Below are 25,875 nucleotides of genomic sequence, written 5' to 3'. Positions count from 1 at the left end.
TCTTAAAGGGCCACTGTCTCAAGGTGATTAATCTCCTCAAAGAAAGCAATATCCTATTTTTGTGGGCGTTTCACAAATGAGGAAGTGTTCCCATTACCACAATGGTCAAACATATAAGTAATGACTAAGAGGCAATTATTTTCCAATCATCTAATTGTGCAATTCAATAAAGTAAAATGAAAATAATCAGAACCAAGTAATTACTGAAATTCAAACAAGGATCAATTTACTTTTTTCAATATAAGCATTAGGTCTTGAAAAAGATGTATGCTATAAACTTAAGTTATTTATGAAGTGGTCCAATAAGTTACCTCCTCAAAGCATTACCAGCCACATAATTTCCCCCCAGACTTTTTTTTTTTAAATCTAACTTACCAGCATGGTAAAATGGTGAGAGCTCACATTTCATAATGCTTCAATTACAAAATACTGTAAATACACAAATTACTTTTCTTTCTAATGTAGCAAGAAAAATAACTCCAACACACGATACAAAATTTAAAAAAAAAAACACAGCTGTTGGTCAACATATAATGCCCTGGGTTTATTTTGTGAGAGTTCTGTCACAATTCCAGGTGGGATTAAAAACCTTGAGGATAAATATGCCATTGGACTGGGCATTCAGACTCAGGTACTGACAAAGCACTAGTAGTAGTCTGTTAAGTACCAATCTCTTCACAGAAGAGAGGTCTATTATTTCCAAAGGAAGGCACCCGATATCGTGGTTCTGGCCTTATAGCCTTCACAAGAATCTGAAAGTAAAAGCTGGCTGTTTCAGAAACTGGAATGATGATACACGTACAGCAACTACTGCATTCATCTCCCTTATCTCCTTGTTGTTTCTTCTCTTTTTCACGTGAACAAGTGAAGAATGAAGTCTGTGTGTACAGGAGCACAAAATCAACAAGAAAATTACAACTTTAACAAATACAAAAATAACTGAATGATGAATGAACAATGAAAAAAGCTCGGGAAACTATCTGATACAGCTCAGATTTGTTTTGAAGGAGGTCCAATTTGTTTAAACTCGAATGAGCAAAAAAACTAAGCAGCATAGAAAATAATTAGTGCTAAAATAATTTTGCAGAAGCGTCTCTGCTTCTGAAAAAGTGTGACTTCATTTCCAGCTTGTTACTTGCGTTAGAACAAATATAAGTGGAAGATCCCTATGTCTCCATGAAGTAGTTCCATCCCCATTTACAAACCGATGCCTTAATTTTCAAATCTGTATGTATGTCACCATTTTTACATGATACACAGAAACTCAGGGACCCAGAGGGGAACCAAGTATGTTCACCATATACAAAATACCGAGGAGTCCACAGCTACCTAACACATTTACTACAGCACAGGAACCAATGAAGGTACAGTGTACAAAACTGTAAACACAGCACAATAAATAGATAAAACAGCAGGTTCCGCACCATGCACATGATGTGATGACACTTCATCTCTATAGATCTCTCACATCTCACACTCTTACTGGTTGCAATTTTGTTTTTTTCAAGTGCAAAGCATCACAAATGAACAGTTCAGTATTCAAGTAACATATATACAAGTGTATTACAAATATGCAGTACTGTACAGATAATTGCTGTATCATAATTTACAGATGTCAATTCCTATTAACAGTAACAAAAAAGCATGAGATGTGCATTGCCATCAAGTCCCTAGAGCTGCCATGGAAACGCAATGTGCTGCATTCCGCCATCCCTTGCATTCACAAACGCTATTGATGCATAGCACCTAAATGAGTTCCCAAGGCTGCAGCTGTCTCTGTGTGGACACTACGTTACTTCCATTGCCACTGTATTGTCTGCTATACTGTTTAGTGCTGGCTTTTCTGTGTCGTGGTTTTCCCTGGAGAAAAAGGAGAAATAAACTGTTAGTCATTGCTCTACGATCATTTTTCATATTTTCTACATATAAAAATACACAATGGTAACAATGGATTACACTGACCTTTGGGGAACCCAAATTTAACTAGATTTTATGAATCAGAGTTGAGATCTCTAGCAACTGTTTAATAAAAAAGCTGGTTTTCAATTGTCCCCATTCGCTTGTCTTGTACACGTATGGCCAACTGGTACAAGATTCTGACATGAGTGCTCAATTTCTATTCAAGCCCCTCCACCAACGCCAATCTGGCCAGACATTTTGCTTCCTCTACACAGCTGAGTTGTCAGATTGACAATTTACTCCTGTACCATAACATTTTCCCCGTATTTGTTTATACAACAAGTCACTTATCTTAATAATTGCCCAATGCTTTGTTATCAAATAAATCAAACATTGGCAAAGACCAGTAAACTGACATACTATACAGATGCAATCAAATCAAAGTTTTTCAGTCAAATTACAGTTTCTCTTGAAAGATGAAGACTAGTGAAACACTAGGTGACCTCAGTGAAATTAGCACAATTTGAAGCAATAACCTCAGGCGAGGTTTTCAACCTTCTATAGACAAATCAATAACTAAGGAATTGGGTTCACTGACTGTAAATCAATATAAAAACACTGGAATTTACAAAATGTTCTGCACTATTTTACTTTTAAGTAACTTGACCCAATGACTTCAACAATCTATCTGATTAGGGTTAAAAGGCATTTATGGCAAACAAACTTCCTTCATAGTGAACAAAGGGATTTTACTCTGACTAGGTGATCATACTTGCTTTCTCATTCTACTTGTTTCAACTGCGAATGGTGTTGAAATGGAAAGGACAGCAATATTTGTAGACAATAGTATGGAGGGATGCCCACTTCTCCAATAGTTGAACTAAATGTTAACATTTGTAATCACAACGGCAACGTGTTTTGGAAAATCCTCCACTGCAATCCAATATTTTCAAGAGGGTTTTCTCAAAAGAGCACACCTCAAATGTGATTAATTATCCGGAGCCACAGATGACTTTCTCTTCTAGTCAACATGAAGCATGCTTTGCGTTTGTGTCATAGCGTGGTTGGAAGACCAATTTTCATAACCTATATTTGATTAATTGCCAACATGAAAGCTTGGACTTGGATTTTTAGATGTAAACTGGACCCAGCAGTCTTGCTGGAAAGGAACCAGCAAGTCATCTTTTCTTCAGGAATCATGTCTAGCAGCTTGGAGATAAGACAACAGAATGGAGTCTGGAACAGGTTATGCAATACATAAATTAGGCAATGTGAAGAGGTAATATAAATATTGGCCCAGCCCAAAACCAAGTATTATATCCATTAAAGCAATAATGCACAATTCCCCCATATATTTTTCATAAATCTTTCAAACCCATGTAATGCTAAACTGGAGTAAAATGAAATAGACTGACCCAAGAATTGACCAATAAAAGTTAACAATTATTAGATGCCAAAGTGGAGAAAAAGAATTGTGTTATAAAATGAGGAAAGGTCAAGACATTTGTATGACAACTGCAAAGGTACAAAATTATATACAAATGTATAAAAGATGATAGGTAAAGACCAGCTGATCTGTTGAGCCTGTTCTAAATGACAGGGTGAAACTTATTAAACCACCACCCCATTCTCTCATCCACCCATACTACAGCCATGCACTGCCCTGAGACAGGAAAAAGGAGAAAAAAAAATCATAGGCCAATTTTAGGAAAAACTCTAGGAAATTCCTCACTACTCCCTCAAAGATGGTCAAGTTGCAGAAGACCAATGATTACCGACCTACAATGATTAGGCAATGATCAACTGATTTACATATGGACATTAACAATTATATTCAAACAATACAAGCTTTCCGTACATTCTGCCCGCCATTCCGCTTATGACTTAATTTCCATTCAATTGTGTACATTTGTTACATCATGTAGCTATACTACATATCTGTTCCATTTATTGTTAAGAGGAGCAAAATAGGCCCCAGGGCAACTGACACAGTTAAGATATATATGCTTAGCACTCCCTGGAGAAAGTTCCATTATTTTGTTGTTTTAGCAAAGCACAAAGCAGATAGTTAATTAAAAAGAAAGGATTAGTCCTCCAATAAATTTCTTTCTAGTAGGATGATATGTATATACAGATATTTTTAGTTAATACTTACATTACATTCAAGAACTACTAGGTTCTGTGCCTGAAGCAATATAAAGACTAAAACATCATTTTAATATCAGCTGCACAATCTTCTACAAGAGCTATGAAGGACAAATTAATTAAGTTAAAACCACAAAGATGATTAGCCATGGATAAAGACCATTTCTCCACCTTTGAATGCAGTTATTTAAAAATATCAAAGTTGAACTCACTGCACTTACTGGATGATGGTCTTCAAAATTCCAAATCAGCCACATCAATTTAAGCAGGTTTTAAATCAAAATATATTTGAGGCTATGGCAGCCATTGATTTAAAAATGAAAATAGGGCTTTTTCCAAAAAGGGAAACGATCCAACTTCTCACTTAAAAAAATATAAAAAAACAAAAGCACTTTACTTGCCTCCCAACCTCCTGCTCCTACCCTTAAAGTTTCCCGATGTGCTGTAGTAAAGTCTCCTTTTATGACTCCTATTTCACCATCTGGGTGGCAACATCACGTCTCTATGGCGCTATGAATTGCAGGGCCAGTGACGTGTTTATGGAGAGACACTTCCTGCAGGTGTGATGTTTAAAAAGTGAGTCATCATCAGTACCCTTTTATATAAAAAATTCAAACCATTAAAGAATTATGATCAACTTTAAAATTTTCAGAATATTTGGCAGGGCGGAGAATTTTTTCCACTTGAACAGCAAAGTTTTGTGACATCACACCATTGGGCCCATTACCTCCTTCAAGCCAGCTCCTCAAATATTCACTCACCTTTATGAAAAAGGGTACTGATCGAGAGTTTCATGTATGCTTTGAAGTCTTCCTTTTTCTTTAAATGTGGTTCAATCTCCACACAAAACTAATCAAAACTGTCTTAGGAAAGGTAGAGGGGAGAAAGAATCATTGGAAATATAGCTCATAAGATTCAGTCACCATAAAAAAACCATGAAAATACATAGTCCTTTTATAATGTCTGCTGCTTATAATGCTTTGAAGGCTACAAAGGAGTGTTGAAGTAATGATGCAAAATGCAAAAATAACAACTCCACAGCTCTGTATATAGATGAACCAAATGCAAAAGAAAAAACAAATCCATGTCAAAGATAGCTAAACATTCTTTCCTCCATTGTTCAACCATTACATTCAAATGAACCATCTCAAATAGTCAGTAAAAAACCAGGAAGCTTTTAGTCAATTACAAAGCCAGTTTGAAGCACAAAGTGCCAAATGTTTTATCTCGTTAAGGAAACGAGACGATGCTTTGTAAAAGGCAGGCAAATTGCTCTATAGTTGCCTTTCAGATAGGCCAAACAAATCTCTAAACAAGGAAGTGTAGTTGTCCAGCTTTGGCTGGTGGTTTGAAACCAGTTTTACAAAACGACACATTACAGTGCCTACCTTGGATACAGCTCACTCATGGGCTTGTCAAATTGCTTTGCTATGGACAAAACAAAATGTGCTATACTGGTGTATTTTCTTATTAACATTCTCCATGCATTCCCAAAGGTGTTGAAAATTGCTCAGGAGTGGTGTAAACACCAACAATGTTGGGCACTATCTAACACCTTCTCCGAGTAATCGTTATGCACATGACTCATTGACCACCAGGGGGAAAGGTAATTGCAGCCAACCCTAAATCTAACTACATTTTCTCTCTCTCGTACTTCTTGCTTGGGGAGGGTGGGACAATCAATAGCAATCAGAAGAAATCCTGGCCACTTCCCTCATTGTCCTTTTCTGACCCAAGGTAAACCATAATAACCACTTTTGCTGCCCTGGATGAAACCAGCACACACAAGCAGTATAAAAGTGAACAAAAAACACAAAATCAAAATAACTAGCCACAATTACATGGAGTAATTAAAACTGAAAACAAGTGCTGCTGACCATAAAAGGATTTAATTTTCCATGAATTTGAATTTCTTGCCACAAGTGGGTGACTGGTATAAGTGGTTACTATAGAAAACCCCAAACAGCTGAGATCCCAGGAGAGTAAAGACTGCATGTAATTGAAGACTTCTGGAATTTCACATTTGTGATAAATCCCATTTGTTCTACTCTCCTTTCAGGATTTAGCAACAATCCATTCATTGGTCAATGGAGACAGTATGAACAAAGAACATCACTGTCCAGACAAACTATATGTATTATAAAATGTATCTTTACTACAGCACACAAGGAAACTAGCTGTTAAAAGGCAATACTCTTCTTCCATGACAGAGCCCACTTACAACCAAATATGAATGTTATTTATCTGTTAACTCTGAATTTAAAGAAAAATTCATTATCAGGGCTCAAATGAAGTAAATCTATACTGCACAGTAAAAAGAGATTCTCTTAAATACAAATCTTCAGAGAATGGAGCTTACCTTGGTACTCCATCCATGGAAGTGGAGCCTGGAACCTTGGGCACCTGACAATTTGCTGCTGTAGCCAGTTTTAAGGCAGATGTTGGAACAGTATTTAAAGTTCTAGGTATATGACGAGCATTCAGACTGGTGACAGAATTAACAGCAGCTACTGAGCTAGGTACACCTAGACGAAGGCTGTTGCCAAGCAGAACCTGAGGACTTGAGTTTGTAGCATTTCCATGGTGACTCAGTGCACTGTGGGAAGTTGCTGTCTGTGTGTTGCTGCAAGGTGGCAGTAAGGCTGAACCTGCTGCTGATGATGATTGACTGGTTTGTACAAGTGCCGTAGGCGTGGTACTAGTGAGGTGTAAGCCCTTGTACGATCCTGAAGAAGAAAAAACAGAATTAGAGCATAATTCTAACACTGGCATGATTTTGGAGCCGGGGCCAGGGAACAGTCAATTAAAAATGTATGAAACCATTGACTTAAAATGTTTATATACAATTCTCTCAGGATGGCTTAAGCAACTTTGAAGAAATGAAGCATCACGAGCGATAGGTAGTTCAGATTTTATTCATTTTTTTGCTCAGACTACCACAGAGCAAGTACCACAAAAAGCTAGAACAAATACTGGATGCAACTGACCACCCTTCCATACGTTTTTGTTGGCCATATATTTTTGATGGGTGGAAGGAATAATAAGGAAGGGCTGTAAAAAGCCTCCAAACTTAAGCACTGATGATGCTTCAAAAAATTCAAAGTTTGAGGCCTTCCAGGAAACATATTGTGGGATACATATCATCAATTTTTTTGAACATCCAAGTGTGATTACCTCCCACATGTAAAGTTAACTCGCGTTCTACCTTCCAAAAAACATATGCCCAGATTATTTTTTAAAAAATGGTTGTAGCAACAAGGCTCCTTTTCCACAAAATCCTCACCTTCAGGTCAGTCGGTTTTCTTGCTTCAACCAACACCTTTTCCAAACAGGCACTTCTCTACTCCACTGACATTTAAATAGCAACTTCGATTGAAGCCTGCAAAACATTTAAAACGCCCCTCCCAGTAACTACCTTGCTAAACTATCTGATTTCATGCCAGAATTCAGGGAGTTAGGCAACTAAATTCAGGAGAGAAAATTAATTTATCAGTGCTGCAGGAATAGACTGACAGAAATGCAATGAAATGCACACGAGCAAGGGAGACACCTCATCCTGAGTGAGACACACAGTGAGTGTGGGTATTGGCAGTGGGAATTCGGTGCAGAGGGGAAAAGGTACTCTTTGCAATTTTTCCTTGCCATCCAACTTCTTAAATCTTCAGAGCGTGGTCTTGTCCTGCTGCAGCAGTAGAGGCTACAAGGGAGAGGAATGACTGCTAAGTAGTGGGTAAGGTCGGGCAAGTATTTACTACTTTTATTGCTTATAGTTTAAGGCCTTTTGGTGGTTAACAATTTGTATATTCTGTAGTAACGAGGATCAGGAAAGAAGGGTCCTAGAGTAATTGATTTAAAAGGCTTAATTTAAAGGGATAAGTCATGGCAGGAGAGCGCAAAGCCATGGTGTGCTCCTCGTGCTCCATGTGGGAATCCGGGAACATTTCCAGTGCCCGGGACCAGCATGTTTGCAGGAAGTGTGTCCATCTGCGGCTCCTGGAAGCTCGGGTTTCAGAGCTGGAACGGCGGCTGGGGACACTGTGGAGCATCTGCGAGTCTGAGAGCATCGTGGATAATATGTTTAGAGAGGGGGTCACAGTGCAGCTGAAGGGACTTGAGGAAGGAAGGGAATGGGTGACCACCAGGCAGTCCAAAAGAAACAGGCAGGTAGTTCAGGAGCCCTCTGGGGTCCCACTCGCAAATTGGTATTCCATTTTAGAGGCTGATGAGGGAGATGGTTCCTCCAGGGAGTGCAGGCAGAGCCAAGCTTCTGGCACCACAAGCAGCCTGTCTGTACAGGCGGGGAGGAAGAGCAATAGTAATAGGGGATTCTATAGTCAGGGGAAAAGATAGGCGCTACTGTGGCCATCAACGTGACTCCAGGATGTTATGTTGCCTCCCTGGTGCCAGCGTCCGGAATGTCACTGAATGGGTGCAGGGCATCCTGAAGGGGGAGGGTGATAAGGCAAAGGTCATTGTACTAATGACATAGATAGAAAGACGGATGAGGTCTTGCATCAAGAATTCTGGGAGTTAGGCAATAAAGCAGGAACTCTCAGGTTGTAATCTCTGGATTACTCCCAGTGCCACGTGCTAGCGAGTACAGAAATAGGAGAATAGCACAGATGAATACGTGGCTTAAGAGTTGGCGCAGGAGGGAGGGTTTTAGATTCCTGGATCACTGGGACCGTTTCTGGGGAAGGTGGGACCTGCACAAGACGGTCTACATCTGAACCAGAGCAGGACTAATATTTTTCGGGCGGGTTTGCTGGTGCTGTTGAGAGGAGTTTAAATTAATTTGGCAGGGGGAGAGGACACAATGTTAGCCGAATAGGGGCACATCATAATAAAGTAAAACAATCAAGTCAGAGGGAGTACAGCTGCATTAAGTTTCAAGGGAGTAAGGCAAGGCTAGATGGCCTCTACTTTAATGCCAGGAGTATTACAGGTAAAAGGGATGAGTTAAGGGTGAGGGTTGAAACGTGGAATGGTGATATAGTAGCCATCACTGAGACATGGCTGAGGGAGGGACAGGATTGGCAGCTCAACATTCCAGGATACAGAATCTTCAGGCAAGACAGGGGAGGGGGTAAAAGAGGAGGAGGCATTGCATTATTTGTTAAGGAGTCAGTTACTGCAGTAAGGAGAGATATCATCTTGGAGGGGGCATCAAATGAAGCTTTGTGGGTAGAGCTTAGGAATAAAAAAGGGGCAGCCACATTGTTAGGCGTTTATTATAGACCCCGAGATAGTCAGTGGGAAATTGAGGAGCAAATATATTTGCACAATTTGTGGAGGTGTGTAAAAACATAAATAGGGTAATTATATTAGGTGATTTCAACATTCCCAACATTAATTGGGATAGACATATTGTTAAGGGCTTGGATGGAGTGGATTTCTTGAAATGTGTACAGGATAACGTTTTAGGTCAATATGTAGAGGGTCCAACAAGGCACGGTGCAGTGCTGGACCTAATTCTGGGGAATGAAGCCGGACAGGTGGCTGAGCTGGTGGCGGGGCAGCATTTTAGTGATAGTGACCACAACATGGTACAATTTAAGCTTGTTATGGACAAAGAAATCGACAAGTTGCAAAATAATGTTTTGGATTGGTGGAGAGCGGATTTTAGTAAAATAAGGCAGGAACCGGCCAAGGTAGACTGGGAACAACTAATTGTGGGGAAATCTACAGAAGGGCAGTGGGGGGCATTCAAAACGGAAATGGGGAGGGTACAAGCGCAACATGTTGCTCCTTCCTATCACCCTGGAGGCAATAAGTCCAGAGAACCATGGATGACCAGAGATATTCAGGATATGATGAGAATGTTTCTATGCTGGAGTTCAGAAGAATGACGGGGGATCTCATAGAAACCTATGAAATTCTAACAGGACTAGACAGGGTAGATGCAGGAAGGATGTTCCCAATGGTGAGGGAGTCCAGAACCAGGGGTCACAGTCTGAGGATATGGGGTAGACCATTTAGGACTGAAATGAGGAGAAATTTCTTCACCCAGAGAGTGGTGAGCCTGTGGAATTTGTTACCACAGAAAGTAGTGAGACCAAAACTTTGTATGCTTTCAAGGAGTAAGATATAGCTCTTAGGGTGAAAGGGATCAAAGGGTATGGGGAGAATGCTGGAGCAGGCTACTGAGTTGGATGATTGGCCACGATCATAATGAATGACGGAGCAGGCTCGAATGGCCGAATGGTTTACTCCTGCTCCTATTTTCTATGTTTCTAGAAGGAAAAGTGTGGCTTTTAGCAGGTACAAGGGGAGCAAATCAGCGGAGGCATTAGTGGAGTACAGAAAATGCAGGGTGGTGCTTAAGAAATCAATGAGGAGAGCAAAGAGGGGATATGAGGAAGCTCAGGCTGGTAAAAGTAGGGAAATCACAAGATATTCTATATGTATATCAATGAGAAGAGGATAACCAGGGAAAGAGTAGGACCTGTTAAGAGACCAAGGGGGCAATCTATGGCTGGAGCCAGAGGACATCGGTAGAGTGTTGAACTAATACCTCACATCCGTCTTCACCCAATAGAATGAGGATGAAGGTATGGAACTCAGGGAGAGAGGCTGCGACGTTCTTGAGCAAATTGATATAGGGAGTGATAAGGTGGACAAATCTCCAGGTCTGGATGATTTGTGTCCCAGACTGCTGAGGGAGGCAAGGGAGGAGATCGCAGGGGCTCTGACCCAAATTTTTAATTCCTTTCTGGCCATGGGGGAGGTGCCAGAGGACTGGAGAACAGCTAATGTGGTTCTGCTATTTAACAAGGGTTGTAGAGATAAGCCAGGGAATTATAGGCCAATGAGTCTCATGTCAATGGTAGGGGAACTACTGGAGAAAATTCTGAGGGAGAGGATCTATCTACACTTGGAGAGGCAAGGTTTGATCAGGGATAGTCAGCATGGCTTTGTCAGAGGGAGGTCATGCCTAACAAATTTGATTGAATTTTTTGAGGTGACCAGATGTGTAGATGGGGGTAATGCAGTTGATGTAGTTTATATGGATTTCAGCAAAGCCTTTGACAAGGTCCCAAATGGGAGACTTATAAAGAAGGCAGATGCACATGGGATACAGGGTAATTTGATAAGGTGGATTCAAAACTGTCTTAGTTGTAGGAGACAGAGGGTGATGACAGAAGGCTGCTTTAGTGACTGGAAGCCAGTGTCCAGTGGCGTATCACAGGCATCTGTGCTGGGTCCCCTATTATTGGTCATTTATATGAACGATATAGATGACTATGTGGGGGGTAGGATTAGTAAGTTTGCGGATGACACAAAGATTGGCTGGGTGGTTAACAGTGAGGTTGAGTGTCTTGGGCTACAGGAAGATATAGGTGGGATGGTCAAATGGGCATATAAGTGGCAGATGGAATTTAACCCTGAAAAGTGTGAAGTGTTACACTTTGGATGGAGTAATTTGACAAGGAAGTATTCGATGAACGGCATGACACTAAGAAGTTCTGAGGTACAAAGGGACCTTGGCGTGTTTGTCTATAGATCTCTGAAGGCAGAAGTGCATGTTGGTGGGGTGGTGAAAAAGTCATATGGGACACTTGCCTTTATCAATCGAGGCATAGATTACAAAAGTAGGGAGGTCATGTTGGAGTTGTATAGAACCTTGGTGAGGCCACAGCTGGAGTACTGTGTGCAGTTCTGGTCGCCACATTATAGGAAGGATGTGATTGCACTGGAGAGGTTGCAGAGGAGATTCACCAGGATGTTGCCTGGGATTAAACATTTAAGTTATGAAGAGAGGTTGAATAGACTTGGGTTATTTTCATTGGAGCAGAGAAGATTGAGGGGTGACCTGATTGAGGCGTACAGAATTATGAGGGGCATGGACAGCATGGATAGGGAGCAGCTGTTCCCCTTAGTTGAAGGGTCAGTCATAAGGGGACATAAGTTCAAGGTGAGGGGATGCAAGGAAAAACTTTTTTTACCCAGAGGGTGGTGATGGTCTGGAATGCACTGCCTGGGAGGGTGGTGAAGGCAGGTTGCCTCATAACTTTTAAAAAGTACCTGGATGAACACTTGGCATGGTATAACATTCAAGGCTATGGGCCAAGTGCTGGTAAATGGGATTAGGTAGGTAGGTCAAGTGTTTCTCACGTGTCAGTGCAGACTTGATGGGCTGAAGGGCCTCTTCTGCACCGAGAGATATACTGTTTCAATCTTTGAAGTTGTTTTGACTCACCTTTTCCCTCTGACCATATTTCATATAAAACATATACAGAAGTTCACATTATGCATACTAACTTAACAGAAACAAAAATACACTGCTCTGTTAAGGATAATAATTTCATTTAAAAATTCATTGAATTAGTGTAAGTCACAGGAGTTTTCTACTACAATGGACCATAATTTGCTGTAGCAGGGTATCTAACAGTATTTGCTGTATTTGGGTTTCAATTTTTTTGCATGACAAATTGGTGGACATGCCAGTTGACAATAGCACAGAGAGGTAGCAGGACATCTGGGACCAGAGTAAATAGGCCAAACAGTGGTCTATTTCTTATCTAATCAGATTGAAGGATTAAGGAATAAACAGCAGCAAGAGTAAAGAGAAGGTGCAAACTGGAGTGAGTGAATTCATCAAGTTTAGTTTGTATCTACCGTGTATACTTTCAAGCTGATCAATGCATTTCAATGAGAAGGCAGATAATGAGTTCTCATTTTTGTAAATCCAAAGGCAGAGCGAGAGGGACTAAAAGATATATTAAATTTTAAATATTTTGCAAATTTCCAGCAATTAAAACCTAAAGGAATGAGACTTCACACTTGTAATAGTTAATTTTCGGTGCCAGAGTTGATAACAGTATTTAGATTGAAATGGACAACACACACCTTTATGACAAGTTTAGTTTGTATCTACCGTGTGTATTTTCATGCTGATCAATGCATTTCAATGAGAAGGCAGGTAATGAGTTCTCATTTTTGTGAATCCAAAGGCAGAGTGGCACAACTTGGGCAGGAACCTTTAGACATTGGAGTTTAACCCTGCCTGCTGTCCCCTGCCTGAAGTCACTGTATCATTTATGAATAAATAATGGACAGTGCCATTAGCCTCACCATTATTTTGATGCAAATTATGGCCCAACATGTTTCTGCACATTTCCCAGTACTGCTAGTATCAAGAGAAAAATTACTAAGTAACTGCATTACAAAAATTCTTCAAAGGAATTGCTGTACATAATAGCAGAAAGGGCAGGGTGAGGGTGAATGACAATTCTTTACAATTTAAATTTTTAACAATTTGCTTTCATCCTCATTTCAGCAGCCAGTACATATCACAAGTACTCAATTTCCTAAATTTATCATCCCCAGATATGGATCATGCTTATTTAACCTCTCATCTTTGAAAACCTACTCACCTGAGGCTTGTAGGACACCATTGATTCCAAGCACTACTTCCTCCTTTGCCTTGAAAGCCATCAACTGTTCTGATGTCATCAAAGCTGAAGCAGCAAATTGTGCACTAACTGAATCCAAAGTTTTTGAAACAGAACCCTGTCAAAAATATAGGCATATCAAATCACAACCTTGAAATATTCTTGCAAACAACCTAAAATCAACATTAGTTTTAAATAAAAAACAACTTACAATACTAAGATTAGCACTGTAATTAATATTTCAAATACACATCTTACCAAAAAAATCACCAAAAGCAAGAGTGATAAACCAGTGAACATTTAATCGTGTAACAATTTAACATTGAAAAAGTATACAAATGGCATGAGGCATTAAGTCACACACTACTGTCTGAAACAAATAAAAACGACCAAAACATCTTCCATGAGAGCAACAGGTGCCATTTTCTTCGACTGAATTGATCTTGATGGGTTTCTAGCTAGTAACCAGGAATTGCACTATTCATTCACAGCTTTGGATACACTCATAGGAGGATAAGTATAAAAATATTCCACAAAATATCAATTTGTACAGTATCACTCAGTAGGTCAACTCCCTCTATTTAATAAGTGAGCTAACAAAATCTTTTCTTAATTTTAATCACAATTAGTTTTTAGTTGAGAAATCATAACTTGCTCAAATTTGTTAAAGCAATAAGTTAAAAATGAATTATGCATTACTGAGATGATATTTTCAACTGTCAATCCAAATGTGTTGCTGAACAAGCAAAACTGAATGCTGCCCCTGTTTCTCTACTGCTAATAATTTGCATCAGTCAGCTTCAATCTCCTTCAATGATGCCATTGAGCAATATTAAAAACCATAACTAATGGAGGAACCAAAAATGTTAATTATGTGCAGGATTTGAAATTTAGAAGAAGTTTTGACAACGTGGTTGTGTATTTAAAGTATCGCAATTTTATCCTTGATCTGAAGGTAACATTTGTTTTTGAGTGTCAAATTCTGTGGTTTACCGTATTACTTTTAAAGCAACAGTTTTCTTCTAAACAGAACTCGGCTCATTCTTACCTGTGAAGCATTGGAGCCTGAATTACTATGTGCTAGCTGCTGCTGAATCTGTGCAAGTTGTTGTTTCTGCATCAGTACTAGCTGCTGTTGATGTTGCTGGTATTGTTCTGCTGTAAATGCTGAACACAAATTAATTTATTAAGGCAAATTTGATGCAAAAATAGCAGCAGTGAAAACAGACTTGCAATTACAGACTTAAAATTCTGAAAACGGCAGGTTCCACATAATGTGAATATGACAAACTAAAATTTCAATATTCTCACATCAGAAATCTTGATTCAACAAGTTTACAGATACAAATAAACCAACGTACACTGGCTAGACCAGATTAAGATGCATCAACTAAAGAAACAGTTGGGATTCTACTTGGTGTCTCAATGTTTGGGTCAATTAGGATATTTGGGGTGGGGATGGGGAAGGACAAACAGGACTGAGGGAACAAAAGAAGAAAAAGGCTGTGTTCCCTTTTTAAATTTCTATCTGTAATGCCAGGCTACAGCAAAAGGTAAATGAGAAAATACAAGTGATCCAAAAAAACTGCATTTCTTCTAGTTATCGGAAATTGATTTGAATCTTCCACATCAAATAACAATCCTTGGATTTTTCAATTGGAATCCTTGCATTCAGTGATACTTTGAGGACCATCAGGACTTACTCTCTTCAACCACCCACAAAAACCACGAAGCATTTGATATATGTGCCCGTGCGATCTTGAATAAAAAATATTTACACAAAATTCTCAAAATAATAATTGTCAACTCATTGGTTAGTAACATATCACATTAGTAAAAGTACAACCAGCCACATTATAGGTTAGTTTTTATTGCCTATAGCAGAACTGTCCTTTTCGTATCTGAATGATCTCATACTGTGTAGTTGAATTTCTAGCCTTAAAAGGACAGGACAGTTAAACCATTCCTTAATTTTAGCTAGGAATATGCTATTTGACGTATAGTGTACAATAACTCCTTCAATCATAAAATAGCACATCATCCAACTTACTTTGAGCTACATCATGGAGATGCAAAAATTAGTTTAAAACAATTCCTGTCCTATATCTCAATTACACATACAATGATGTCAAACATTTTCTTCACAAATTGAAGGCAATTATTCGATAGGAAGCAGAAGGTTTACAACCTGACCCCCATACCACATAGTTAGCTTTTTCAAAAAAAAACTAGGTTTCTGAGTCCACATCAAAACATAATTAAACTCTTAACCAATGCCACTGTTTACTTAACTACATACTTTGCTTAAAGGGAAAATGCTGCCTTTTACCAGTAGAATATTTTCTATATTACATAAATCTTGCTTGCATCATTTTACTTGCTGTGTGTATATACAGTTATAAGACCATGAATTGCAGCCTTGGCGACCAGCATCGCCCACTTCTTTTAGTGGGTAACTGGGCTGGTTGTGCAAACTCATTGTCTCACGTTTGCTGCCAAAATGGTTGAACAAAGAGCTAATGATACCTCCAAATGAAAAATAAACCATCTTTTGAAAATTGAGGAAATAATTTTGCGTAGCTACTCTAAAGCAAGGCCTCCCTGGAACTATATCACACTACATTCTTTTATAAAAAATGTTAGTCATGCATGATCAAGACAAGTTAGATTAATTTCATCTCAAAAAATCAAAAATTAGGGATTTTTTCATACATTTCATCTGTGGTTCAATAGTGCTTCTGCTTTGGAAATTTATCCCTGGATGGGATACTTTGTGGAAGATAAAGCATTAGAAGTGTTTTTGATGATGAAACACAAGTTTCAGCTGTAGTCATTTAACACCAATGTGGGAAAAATGGATTTTGATTCATGGGGCAGTGGCACCAGAGCTGGGGAGAGTGGAAGCTGTACCGCTGGGGCAGTCTTTACCTGAACCGGGCTGGGACCAGTGTTCTGGCAAGTTGTATACCGAGGGCAGTAAAGAGGCTTTAAAACTTAAGACTAGGTGTGGGGAATCAAGTGAGGGAGGGTGTGATAAATTAAAGAGAAAGGACAATGTAAGACAGCAAGGTAGCAATAAGGGAATTGATAACCTGAGTGTGGCAGGAAGGGACAGAGGGTACAAACTTAAGAGTGCACCAGTGAACAAGGCTAGAGGTTGCGAGATTAATAAAAAGGCAGAATTAAAGGCATTCCATCTTAATGCACACAGCATTTGAACTGATGGCACAAAATGGAAGTAACAGGTATGGTCTAACTGCCATTACAGAAACTTGGCTGCAGGATGGCCAAGTCTAGGAACTGAATGTTCAAGTGTATTCAACATTTAGGAAGAATAAGTCAAATGGAAAAGGAGATGGGGTAGTGCTATTAATGAAGGATAAGGTCAGTATACTAGTAAGAGAGTTTCTTAGATCAGAAGATCAAGATGTAGAATCAGTTTGGGTGGAGCTAACAAACAAGAAGGAGCAAACATTGGTAGTCACTGATCACCAAATAGTTGTGGTCATGTAGGGCACAGTATAAATCAGGAAGTTAGAGATGCCTGTAACAAGGGTGATATAGCAATCATGGGGAACATCAATCCACATTTGGACTAGGTAAACCTAATTAGTATTAACACTGGTGGACGAATTCCTGGAATGTATGCAAGATGGCTTTCTAGAACAGTGTGTCGAACAACTAACTAGGAAGCTGGGTATTTTAGATCTAATATTGTGCAATGAGAAACTGCTAATTAATAACCTTGCTGTAAAGGAGCTTCTAGGAAGAGTAACCACAATATGGTGAAATTTTACAATAAACTTTAAGGTGTTGTAGTGCAATCCAAAACTAGTGTCTTAAATCTAAACAAAGGAAACTATGAAAGTATGAGGGGCAAATTGGCTGTGGTTGGGAAATTGGGAAGCTACATTAAAAAGGTGTGATAGCAATGACTGGCATTTAAATTATTAATATGCATGGTTTACTACAAATTTACATTACTTTGAGGCAGGTCTGGGAAGTGGCTAATGAAATAGTTGATGAACTGATTTTAATTTTCCAAAATTCCCTAGATTTGGGGAAGGTTCCATTAGATTGGAAAATAGCAAATATAACTCCTTTATTCAAAAAGGGAGGGAGTCAAAACAGGAAGCTATAGGCCAGTTAGCCTAACATTTGTCATAGGGAAAATGTTAGAAGCTATTATTAAAGATGTTATGGTAGGACATTTAGAAAAATTCGAGGCAGTCAGGCAGAGCCAACTTAGTTTTGTAAAAGGGAAGTCATGTTGAACCAATTTATTGGAGCTCTTTGGAGTCACATGTGCTGTGGATAAAGGGGAACCAGTGGATGTGCTGTACTTCGGTCTCAGAAGGCACTGGAAGAAAGTGCCACATCACAAGATATTGGAAAATATAAAAGCTCATGGTGTCAGGGGTAACGTATTGGCATGGATAGAAGATTGGCTAGCTAACAGGAAGCAAAGAGTTGGTATAAATGGGTCTTTTTCTTGTTGGCAGGATGTGATAAGTGGTGTGCCTCAGGGATCAGTGCTCGGGGTCTCAGCTTTTTACAATTTACTTAAGTGACTTGGATGAAGGGACCGAAGGAACAGTTGCTACATTTGTTGGTTCGGATAGGTAGGAAAGGGAAGCTACAAAGTAACATAGGTTAAGTGAGTGAGCAAGGATCTGGCAAATGGGAGTATAATGTAGGCAAATGCGAAATTGCTCATTTTGGCAGGAAAAATAAAAAAAATTATCTAAATGGTGAGAGATTGCAGAGCTCTGAGATTCAGAGAGGTCTGGATGCACGAATCACAAAAGGCATATACAGGTATAGTAGGTAATCAGGAAAGCTAATAGAATGTTATCATTTATTGTGAGGGGAATTGATTACAAAAGTAGGGAGGTTATGCTTCAGTTGTACAAGGCATTGGTGAGATCACATCTGACAGTGTACAGTGCTGGTCTCCTTATTTAAAGAAAGATGCATATGCATTAGCAGTTCAGAGAAGATTTACTAGACTAATACCAGGAATGGGTGGAATTTAGAGGAGTAAGAGGCAACTGAATTGAAACCTTTAACTTCTTGAGGGCTCTTGACAGGGTGGATGTGGACGATGTTTCCTCATGAGAGAATCTAGGAAACAGGGGTCACTGTTTAAAAATAAGGGGTCGCTTATGACAGAGGAGACGACATTTTTTCTGAGAGTTGAGTGTCTTTGGAACTCTCTTCCTCAAAAGGCAGTGGAAGCAGAGTCTTTGAATATTTTTAAGGCAGAGCTAGATAAGATTCTTAACTAACAAGGGGATGAAAGGTTATCAGAGGTAGACAGGAATGTGGGGTTGAGACTACATTCAGATCAGCCATGATCTTACTGAATGATGGAGCAGGCTTGATGGGTCGAGTAGCCTACTCCTAATTCGTATGTTTGTATAAAAACCTAGGAGGAAAGGTGATCAAATAATGGCTGACAAGTTAAAGGCTGTATTAGATCAAAGGAAGAGGCTTATACAGCTGTCAAAAGGAAAGTAAGCATGGGGATTGAGAGTATTTTAGAATTTTGCAAAGGACAACCAAGAAATTGATACAAGAGAAAATAGAATTTGAAAATAAACAAGCGAGAAATCAAAAGCTGTCTGTAAAAGCTTCTATGGGTATGTAGAAAGAAAAAGGTTAGTACAGACCTATGTGGGTCACCTACAGGCAGGGAGAGAAGAATTTATAATGGGGAATAAGAAAATAGCAGAGAAACTCAAAAACCGTGTGTCTACCTTCATAGAGAAAGATTAAAAAATCTCCCAGGAATATTAGAGAACCAAGGGAAGAATGAGGAACTGAAAGTAAAAAGAGGTAGTACTGAAGAAATTAATGGGACTGAAAGCTGATAAATCTCCTGGGCCTAATGATCTATAACCCAGAGTGTTGAAAGAGATCGCTGTAGAGGTAGTGGATGCGTTAGTAATCATCTTCCAAAATTCTACAGATTCTGAAACAGTTCGATTGGAAGACTAGAAGGTAGGAAATGTAATCCCACTATTTAAGGAGGGAGAAAGAAAATGCAGACCCCACAGACCTGTTAGCCTGAGATTAGTGGACATCAGTGGTAGAGAAAATGCTAGAATCTACTATGAAGTGTGATAACTGGACGCTTAGAAAATAATGGTAGGATTGAGCAAAGTCAACATGGATTTATGAAAGGGAAATCATGTTTGACAAATCTGTTGGAAGTTTTTTGAGGATGTAACTAGCAGAACAGATGAGGGGAATCTGTCAACGTGGTGTATTTGGATTTTCAGAAGGCTTTCAATATAAAGGTCCCACACAGAAGATTAGTAAGCAAAATTAGAGCACATGGGATTGGGGGTAATATACTGGCATGGACTGAGAATTGGTTAACACAGAAAATAGTAGGAATAAACAGATCATTCTCAAGTTGGCAGGCTGTGACCAGTGGGGTACTGCAAGGATCAGCTATTCACAATCTATATCAATGATTTGGATGTGGGGGCCAAACATAATACTTCCAAGTTTGATGACGCAAAACTAGGTGGGAATGAGAGTTGTGAGGAAGATACAAAGAGGTTTCAGGGTGATTTAGACAGGCTAAGTGGGTGGGCAAAGAACATGGCAGATGGAATATAATACTGGAGAAGTGTGAAGTTATCCACTTTCGTAGGAAAAACAGAAACACTGACTAAAATGGCGAGATTGGGAAGTGATGTCCAAATGGACCTGGGTGTTCTTGTTCACAAGTCACTGCAGTGCAGCAAGCAATTAGGAGGGCAAATGGTATGTTGGCCTTCATTGCAAGTGGGCTTGAATATAGGAGTAAAGAACTTTTGCTGCAATTGTATAGAATCTTGCTGAGACTGCACCTGAAGTACTGTGTATAGTTTCAGTCTCCTTACCTAAGGAAGGATATACTTGCCATAGAGGGAGTGCAACAAACGTTCACCAGGCTGATCCCTGGGATGGTCCTGAGGAGAGATCAAGCAGGACTGGGCCTATATTTTCTAGAGTTTAGAAGAATGAGAGGTGATTTCATTGGAGCATACAAATTTCTTACAGGGTTTGACAGGGTGGATGCAGGAAGGATGCTTCCCCTGGCTAGGGACGTCTAGAACCAAGGGACAGTCCCAGAATAAGAATTGGGCCATTTAAAACTGCAATGATGAGGAATTTCTTCACTCAAGTGAATCTTTGGAATTCTCTACCTCAGAGGGCTATGGTGGCTCATTCATTGAGTATATTCAAGACAGAGATCAATAGATTTCTAGATATTTTGTTCCAGCATTCTCAATCTATTAAAAGGAAAGTGGAATTGCCAATTTTTCCAATTATATTTAAGCAAACAGCAGCATGACAAAAATCCAGTTTTTTATGCAAATTGTTACAGCCCCTCTAAAGACTAAATCTTTAAAAGAAATACGAACTTCCAGTTAATAGCTGAACAGATGACAAGATTTCACTTTTAAGATGCTTACTGTAGCAAAATGACTAAAGCACCATTAACTAAACATCATTTTTGTAGGCAAATTACACTTTAAACTACAATACAAAGCTTTTAATAACTGGAAAAACTCACTATCTTGTATATATTACAGTGCCCTTTAAGTAGGCAGCCAATTCTCCTGAAACCAGCCCCAAAATGATTTCTAGTTCCCATGGGTTTAATTCCATTCTTTTCCTTTCTCAGCCTAGTAATTTTTAATCCCACATAGGTCCATCACAATAGGAGTGTTTTCCTGGAGATTCCTTCACTAGCGCAAGCTAGGCACATCTTCCAGTGTCGTTCTAACTCAAGTTTGGTCTTTCAAATCTAAGTGCAAGCTCCCACCCGCGTTCCTGTGCAGTGACCCACAGAGACCTTTGGCCTCTTGTTGCTCCCTCTTTCCCAGATCCTTGTAGACTGTGTCTGAGTGTTTCAGGGATATCTCAGAAAGTCTTTCCCCCTCAAAAGCCCTTCACCCTGACAATGTTAATCCAGGTAGAAATTTGAAATACTTCTCTGGGATTTGAGTCTCAAGTCTATCCACTGTTGGCACACAGGCTATGGCATTGTCCCCATGTGTGAACAACTTGCACCTTCTTCTTAGTAAAACAATATGGTCCCCTTTAATCTAATAATCAAACAACCCAGGCTTACTGTCCGACAGACTTCAGAACAGATCACATTATTTTATTATTTTACCTTCAACTAAAGGAAGCCCCAAAATATAACAATCTTATAAACCTATAATTGTAAAAGAATACCATTATGCCCATGCCTTTTGTGTGTGTGTGTGTGTGTGTGTGTGTGTGTGGGTGGGGGGGGAGAGAAAGGGAGAAACAGATGATGCAAGAAGAGGGAGAAGTGGAGAAACTTATGGTATTGTATAGCTGAGAGCCAATTCTGGTTATGCTTCACTTCTGTGACGTGAGGAACGATTAGTCCACACAGAAATCTACCTGATTAGCAGTGTCATGTAATATTAGTCGAGAACCACCCCACTTCATGTTTTAAAAGTAATTACACTCATCCACCTCTTGCACCATTTCAATTTATCCTGGAGAATTGGGCAGTTCAACAGCAATTCTCACTTTTTAACATACATTTATTTGTTCAAACTTACTGTTGGAACTTAATGACAAGTCATGTTAATTGAGCATTGAGAAGCAGTTCACTTGTGTTCCTGACTAGCTGATTGTTCAGAGAGCACAAAATAGAAGATATAGCCAAGAAGTTAAAGCCCCAGAAGTGGAGCTGAGGCAATTAGAAGATCTGTAAAGAATCCATTGTCAACATCTTTGCATACACGAAGCAGCAGACAAGAGAAGGGTCGCCTGTTTGGTTCTTGTACTTCAGCATGTATGCCAATGGCCTGGCAATATATCAGGTCTTCTACCTGCAGCGGTTTCTCAAAGCAAGAACCTCTTGCATAATGGTGAACAGAGCTCAGTGCATGTTTGTATGCATCTTGGGTCTGGAGTGTGTTGAGTGAGTGGGATTAACCAGTAACATTTCATCTGATTCCCTATTTGTAAAAATTGGATTGTTTTGAATTGTTATTTAGTTTGGCTTGTGCAAGGAGGATCTTGAGTGTGTAAGGTAATAGCAAACCATCAATGACAAAAACTGCTGAGAAAATAGCTCAGGATGAAGCATCAGCAGACAAAACCAAGGACCTGCCTTCAGGTAGAGCACACAAGGAGGAACGTGCATTCATTACAAATATTTACATGGGAAACATTTATATTTGTTCTTTTCCTTTGAAAAACCCAAATAGGTGGCATGTTATACTGACACCACAAATAAATCAATCTTCCACATTGTTAAAAAAGGGAAAAAGGTTCTCTCTTTGATAACAAAAACAGAATTACCTGGAAAAACTCAGCAGGTCTGGCAGCATCGGCAGAGAAGAAGAGTTGACGTTTCGAGTCCTCATGACCCTTTGACAAAACTAGGTGAATCCCAGGATGGGTTGAAATATAAGCTGGTTTAAGGAGGTGGTGGTTGGGGTGGTGGTGTTGGGAAGAGGGAGAGAAGTGGAGGGGGGTGGTGTGGTTGTAGGCAAAAGCAGTGATGGGATCAGATCATCAAAAGATGTCACAGACGGCAGAACAAAAGAACAAATAGGTGTCGAAGTTATCTAAACGAATGTGCTAATTAAGAATGGATGGTAGAGCACTCAAGGTATAGCTCTAGTGGGGGTGGGGGGAGCATAAAAGATTTTAAAATATTTAAAAATAATGGAAATAGGAGGGAATAAGAAAAATCTATATAATTTATTGGAAAAAACAAAAGGAAGCGGGAAGAAACAGAAGGGGAGTGGGGATGGAGGAGGGAGGTCAAGATCTAAAGTTGTTGAATTCAATATTCAGTCCGGAAGGCTGTCAAGTGCCTAGTCGGAAGATGAGGTGTTGTTCCTCCAGTTTGCGTTGGGCTTCACTGGAACAATGCAGCAAGCCAAGGACAGACATGTGGGCAAGAGAGCAGGGTGGAGTGTTGAAATGGCAAGCGACAGGGAGCTTTGGGTCATTCTTGCGGACAGACCGCAGGTGTCCTGCAAAGCAGTCGCCCAGTTTACGTTTGGTCTCTCCAATGTAGGGGAGACCGCATTGGGAGCAACGAATGCAGTAGACTCAGTTGGGGGAAATGCAAGTGAAATGTTGCTTCACTTGAAAGGAGTGTTTGGGCCCTTGGACGGTGAGGAGAGAGAGGAAGTGAAGGGGCAGGTGTTACATCTTTTGCGTGGGCATGGGGTGGTGCCATAGGAGGGGGTTGGGGAGTAGGGGGTGATGGAGGAGTGGACCAGGGTGTCCCGGAGGGAACGATCCCTACGGAATGCCGACAGTGGGGGTGAAGGGAAAATGTGTTTGGTAGTGGCATCATGCTGGAGTTGGCTGAAATGGCGGAGGATGATCCTTTGAATGCGGAGGCTGGTGGGGTGATAAGTGAGGACAAGGGGGACCCTATCATGTTTCTGGGAGGGAGGAGAAGGCATGAGGGCGGATGCGCGGGAGATGGGCTGGACACGGTTGAGGGCCCTGTCAACGACCGTGGGTGGAAAACCTCGGTTAAGGAAGAAGGAGGACATGTCAGAGGAACTGTTTTTGAAGGTAGCATCATCGGAACAGATGCAATGGAGGCGAAGGAACTGAGAGAATGGGATGGAGTCCTTACAGGAAGTGGGGTGTGAGGAGCTGTAGTCGAGGTAGCTGTGGGAGTCGGTAGGCTTGTAATGGATATTGGTGGACAGTCTATCACCAGGGATCGAGACAGTGAGGTCAAGGAAGGGAAGGGAAGTGTCAGAGATGGACCACGTGAAAATGATGGAGGGGTGGAGATTGGAAGCAAAATTAATAAATTTTTCCAAGTCCCGATGAGAGCATGAAGCAGCACCGAAGTAATCATCCTACTCCCGGCCTGGAGTAGGATTGGAACAAGGAATGTTCCACATACCCCATAAAGAGACAGGCATAGCTGGGGCCCATGCGGATACCCATAGCCACACCTTTTATTTGGAGGAAGTGAGAGGAGTTGAAGGAGAAATTGTTCAGTGTGAGAACAAGTTCAGCCAGACAGAGGAAAGTAGTGTTGGATGGGGATTGTTCGGGCCTCTGTACGGGGAAGAAGCTAAGGGCCCTCAGACCATCCTGGTGGGGGATGGAGGTGTGGAGGGATTGGACGTCCATGGTGAAGAGGAAGCGGTTGGGGCCAGGGAACTGGAAATTGTTGATGTGACGTAAGGTGTCAGAGGAATCACGGATGTAGGTGGGAAGGGACTGGACAAGGGGAGAGAGAAGGGAGTCAAGATAACGAGAGATGAGTTCTGTGGGGGCAGGAGCAAGCTGACACGATCGGTCTACCGGGACAGTTCTGTTTGTGGATTTTGGGTAGGAGGTAGAAGCGGGCCATCCAAGGTTGGGCGACTATCAGGTTGGAAGCTGTGGGAGGAAGATCCCCAGAGGAGATGAGGTCAGTGACAGTCCTGGAAACAATGGCTTGATGTTCAGTGGTGGGGTCATGGTCCAGGGAGAGGTAGGAGGAAGTGTCTGTGAGTTGCCGCTCAGCCTCCGCGAGGTAGAGGTCAGTGCGCCAGGCAACAACAGCACCACCTTTGTCAGCAGGTTTGATGACGATGTCAGGGTTGGACCTGAGAGAATGGAGTGCAGTAAGTTCAGAGAGAGAGAGATTAGAATGGGTGAGAGGAGCAGAGAAATTGAGACGACTAATGTCACGCCGACAGTTCTCAATGAAAAGATCAAGAGAAGGTAAGAATCCAGAGGGAGGGGTCCAGGTGGAGGGAGAATATTGGAGGTGGGTGAAAGGATTCGTTGAACGGGGAGAGGACTCCTGCCCAAAGAAGTGAGTCCGGAGACGAAGACGGCGGAAGAAGAGTTCAGCATCGTGCTGAGCCCGAAATTCATTAAGGTGAGGGCGTAGGGGTATGAAACTAAGTCCTTTGCTGAGCACTGAACGTTCAGCATCGGAGAGGGGAAGGTCAGGGGGTACAGTGAATACATGGCTGGGGCTGGGATTGGAAGATGGGGTGGGGACGAAGGGACAGGCAGGGGTGGAGTGTCCTAGATGGGTGTTGGTGTCGATGAGTTGTTGGAGCTTGCGTTCCTTAGCACTTGAGAGAAAGAGAAAAAGTTTCTTGTTGAGGTGTCGGATGAGACGAAGAATAAAATGAAACTGGGGGTACGCGCAGCTTTGAAAAAGGGTACGGCGGTGCTGCTGGAGGGAGAGGTCGAGTGTGTTCATATGGCGGCTCATGGCACTGAGTGTGGATCTCAGGATGCGACGGGAACAGCAGTCCGAGAAACGTTTTATGTCTCGGAAATACCTGTAATCCTGGGTGGGTTCAAAACATGAGGCGTGGAATTTCAGTTGAAATCCACGTGGGGTAATTCGGAGACGGAGACAGTCACTGAGAAAGGAGATATGGCTGTGAAAGGGGGTTTT

General features: G+C 40.8%; 1 protein-coding gene across 3 annotated transcripts in view; it reads right to left on the bottom strand.

Annotated features, from left to right (window-relative positions):
• Positions 1-204: 204 nt before the first annotated feature.
• Positions 205-25,875, bottom strand: part of LOC121275970 (enhancer of polycomb homolog 1-like) — a 228,400-nt gene continuing 202,729 nt past the window's right edge. For 2 of the 3 annotated variants that reach the window (XM_041183909.1, XM_041183907.1), the window contains 4 exons: positions 14,488-14,606; positions 13,422-13,557; positions 6,404-6,770; positions 205-1,860 (listed from right to left, as the gene is read on the bottom strand). In XM_041183909.1, coding sequence (XP_041039843.1) covers positions 1,788-1,860; positions 6,404-6,770; positions 13,422-13,557; positions 14,488-14,606 — 695 coding nt within the window. In that variant the 3' untranslated portion in view covers positions 205-1,787. Of the gene's footprint in view, positions 1,861-4,445; positions 4,599-6,403; positions 6,771-13,421; positions 13,558-14,487; positions 14,607-25,875 lie in introns of all 3 variants that reach the window. The other variant, XR_005942608.1, reaches the window with a different exon arrangement.

Source organism: Carcharodon carcharias, chromosome 3 (assembly GCF_017639515.1).
Source record: "Carcharodon carcharias isolate sCarCar2 chromosome 3, sCarCar2.pri, whole genome shotgun sequence".
In the NCBI taxonomy this organism is placed as follows: Eukaryota; Metazoa; Chordata; class Chondrichthyes; order Lamniformes; family Lamnidae; genus Carcharodon; species Carcharodon carcharias.
The sequence above is the reverse complement of the archived record's forward strand: the minus strand, read 5'-3'. Positions and strand labels throughout refer to the sequence as shown.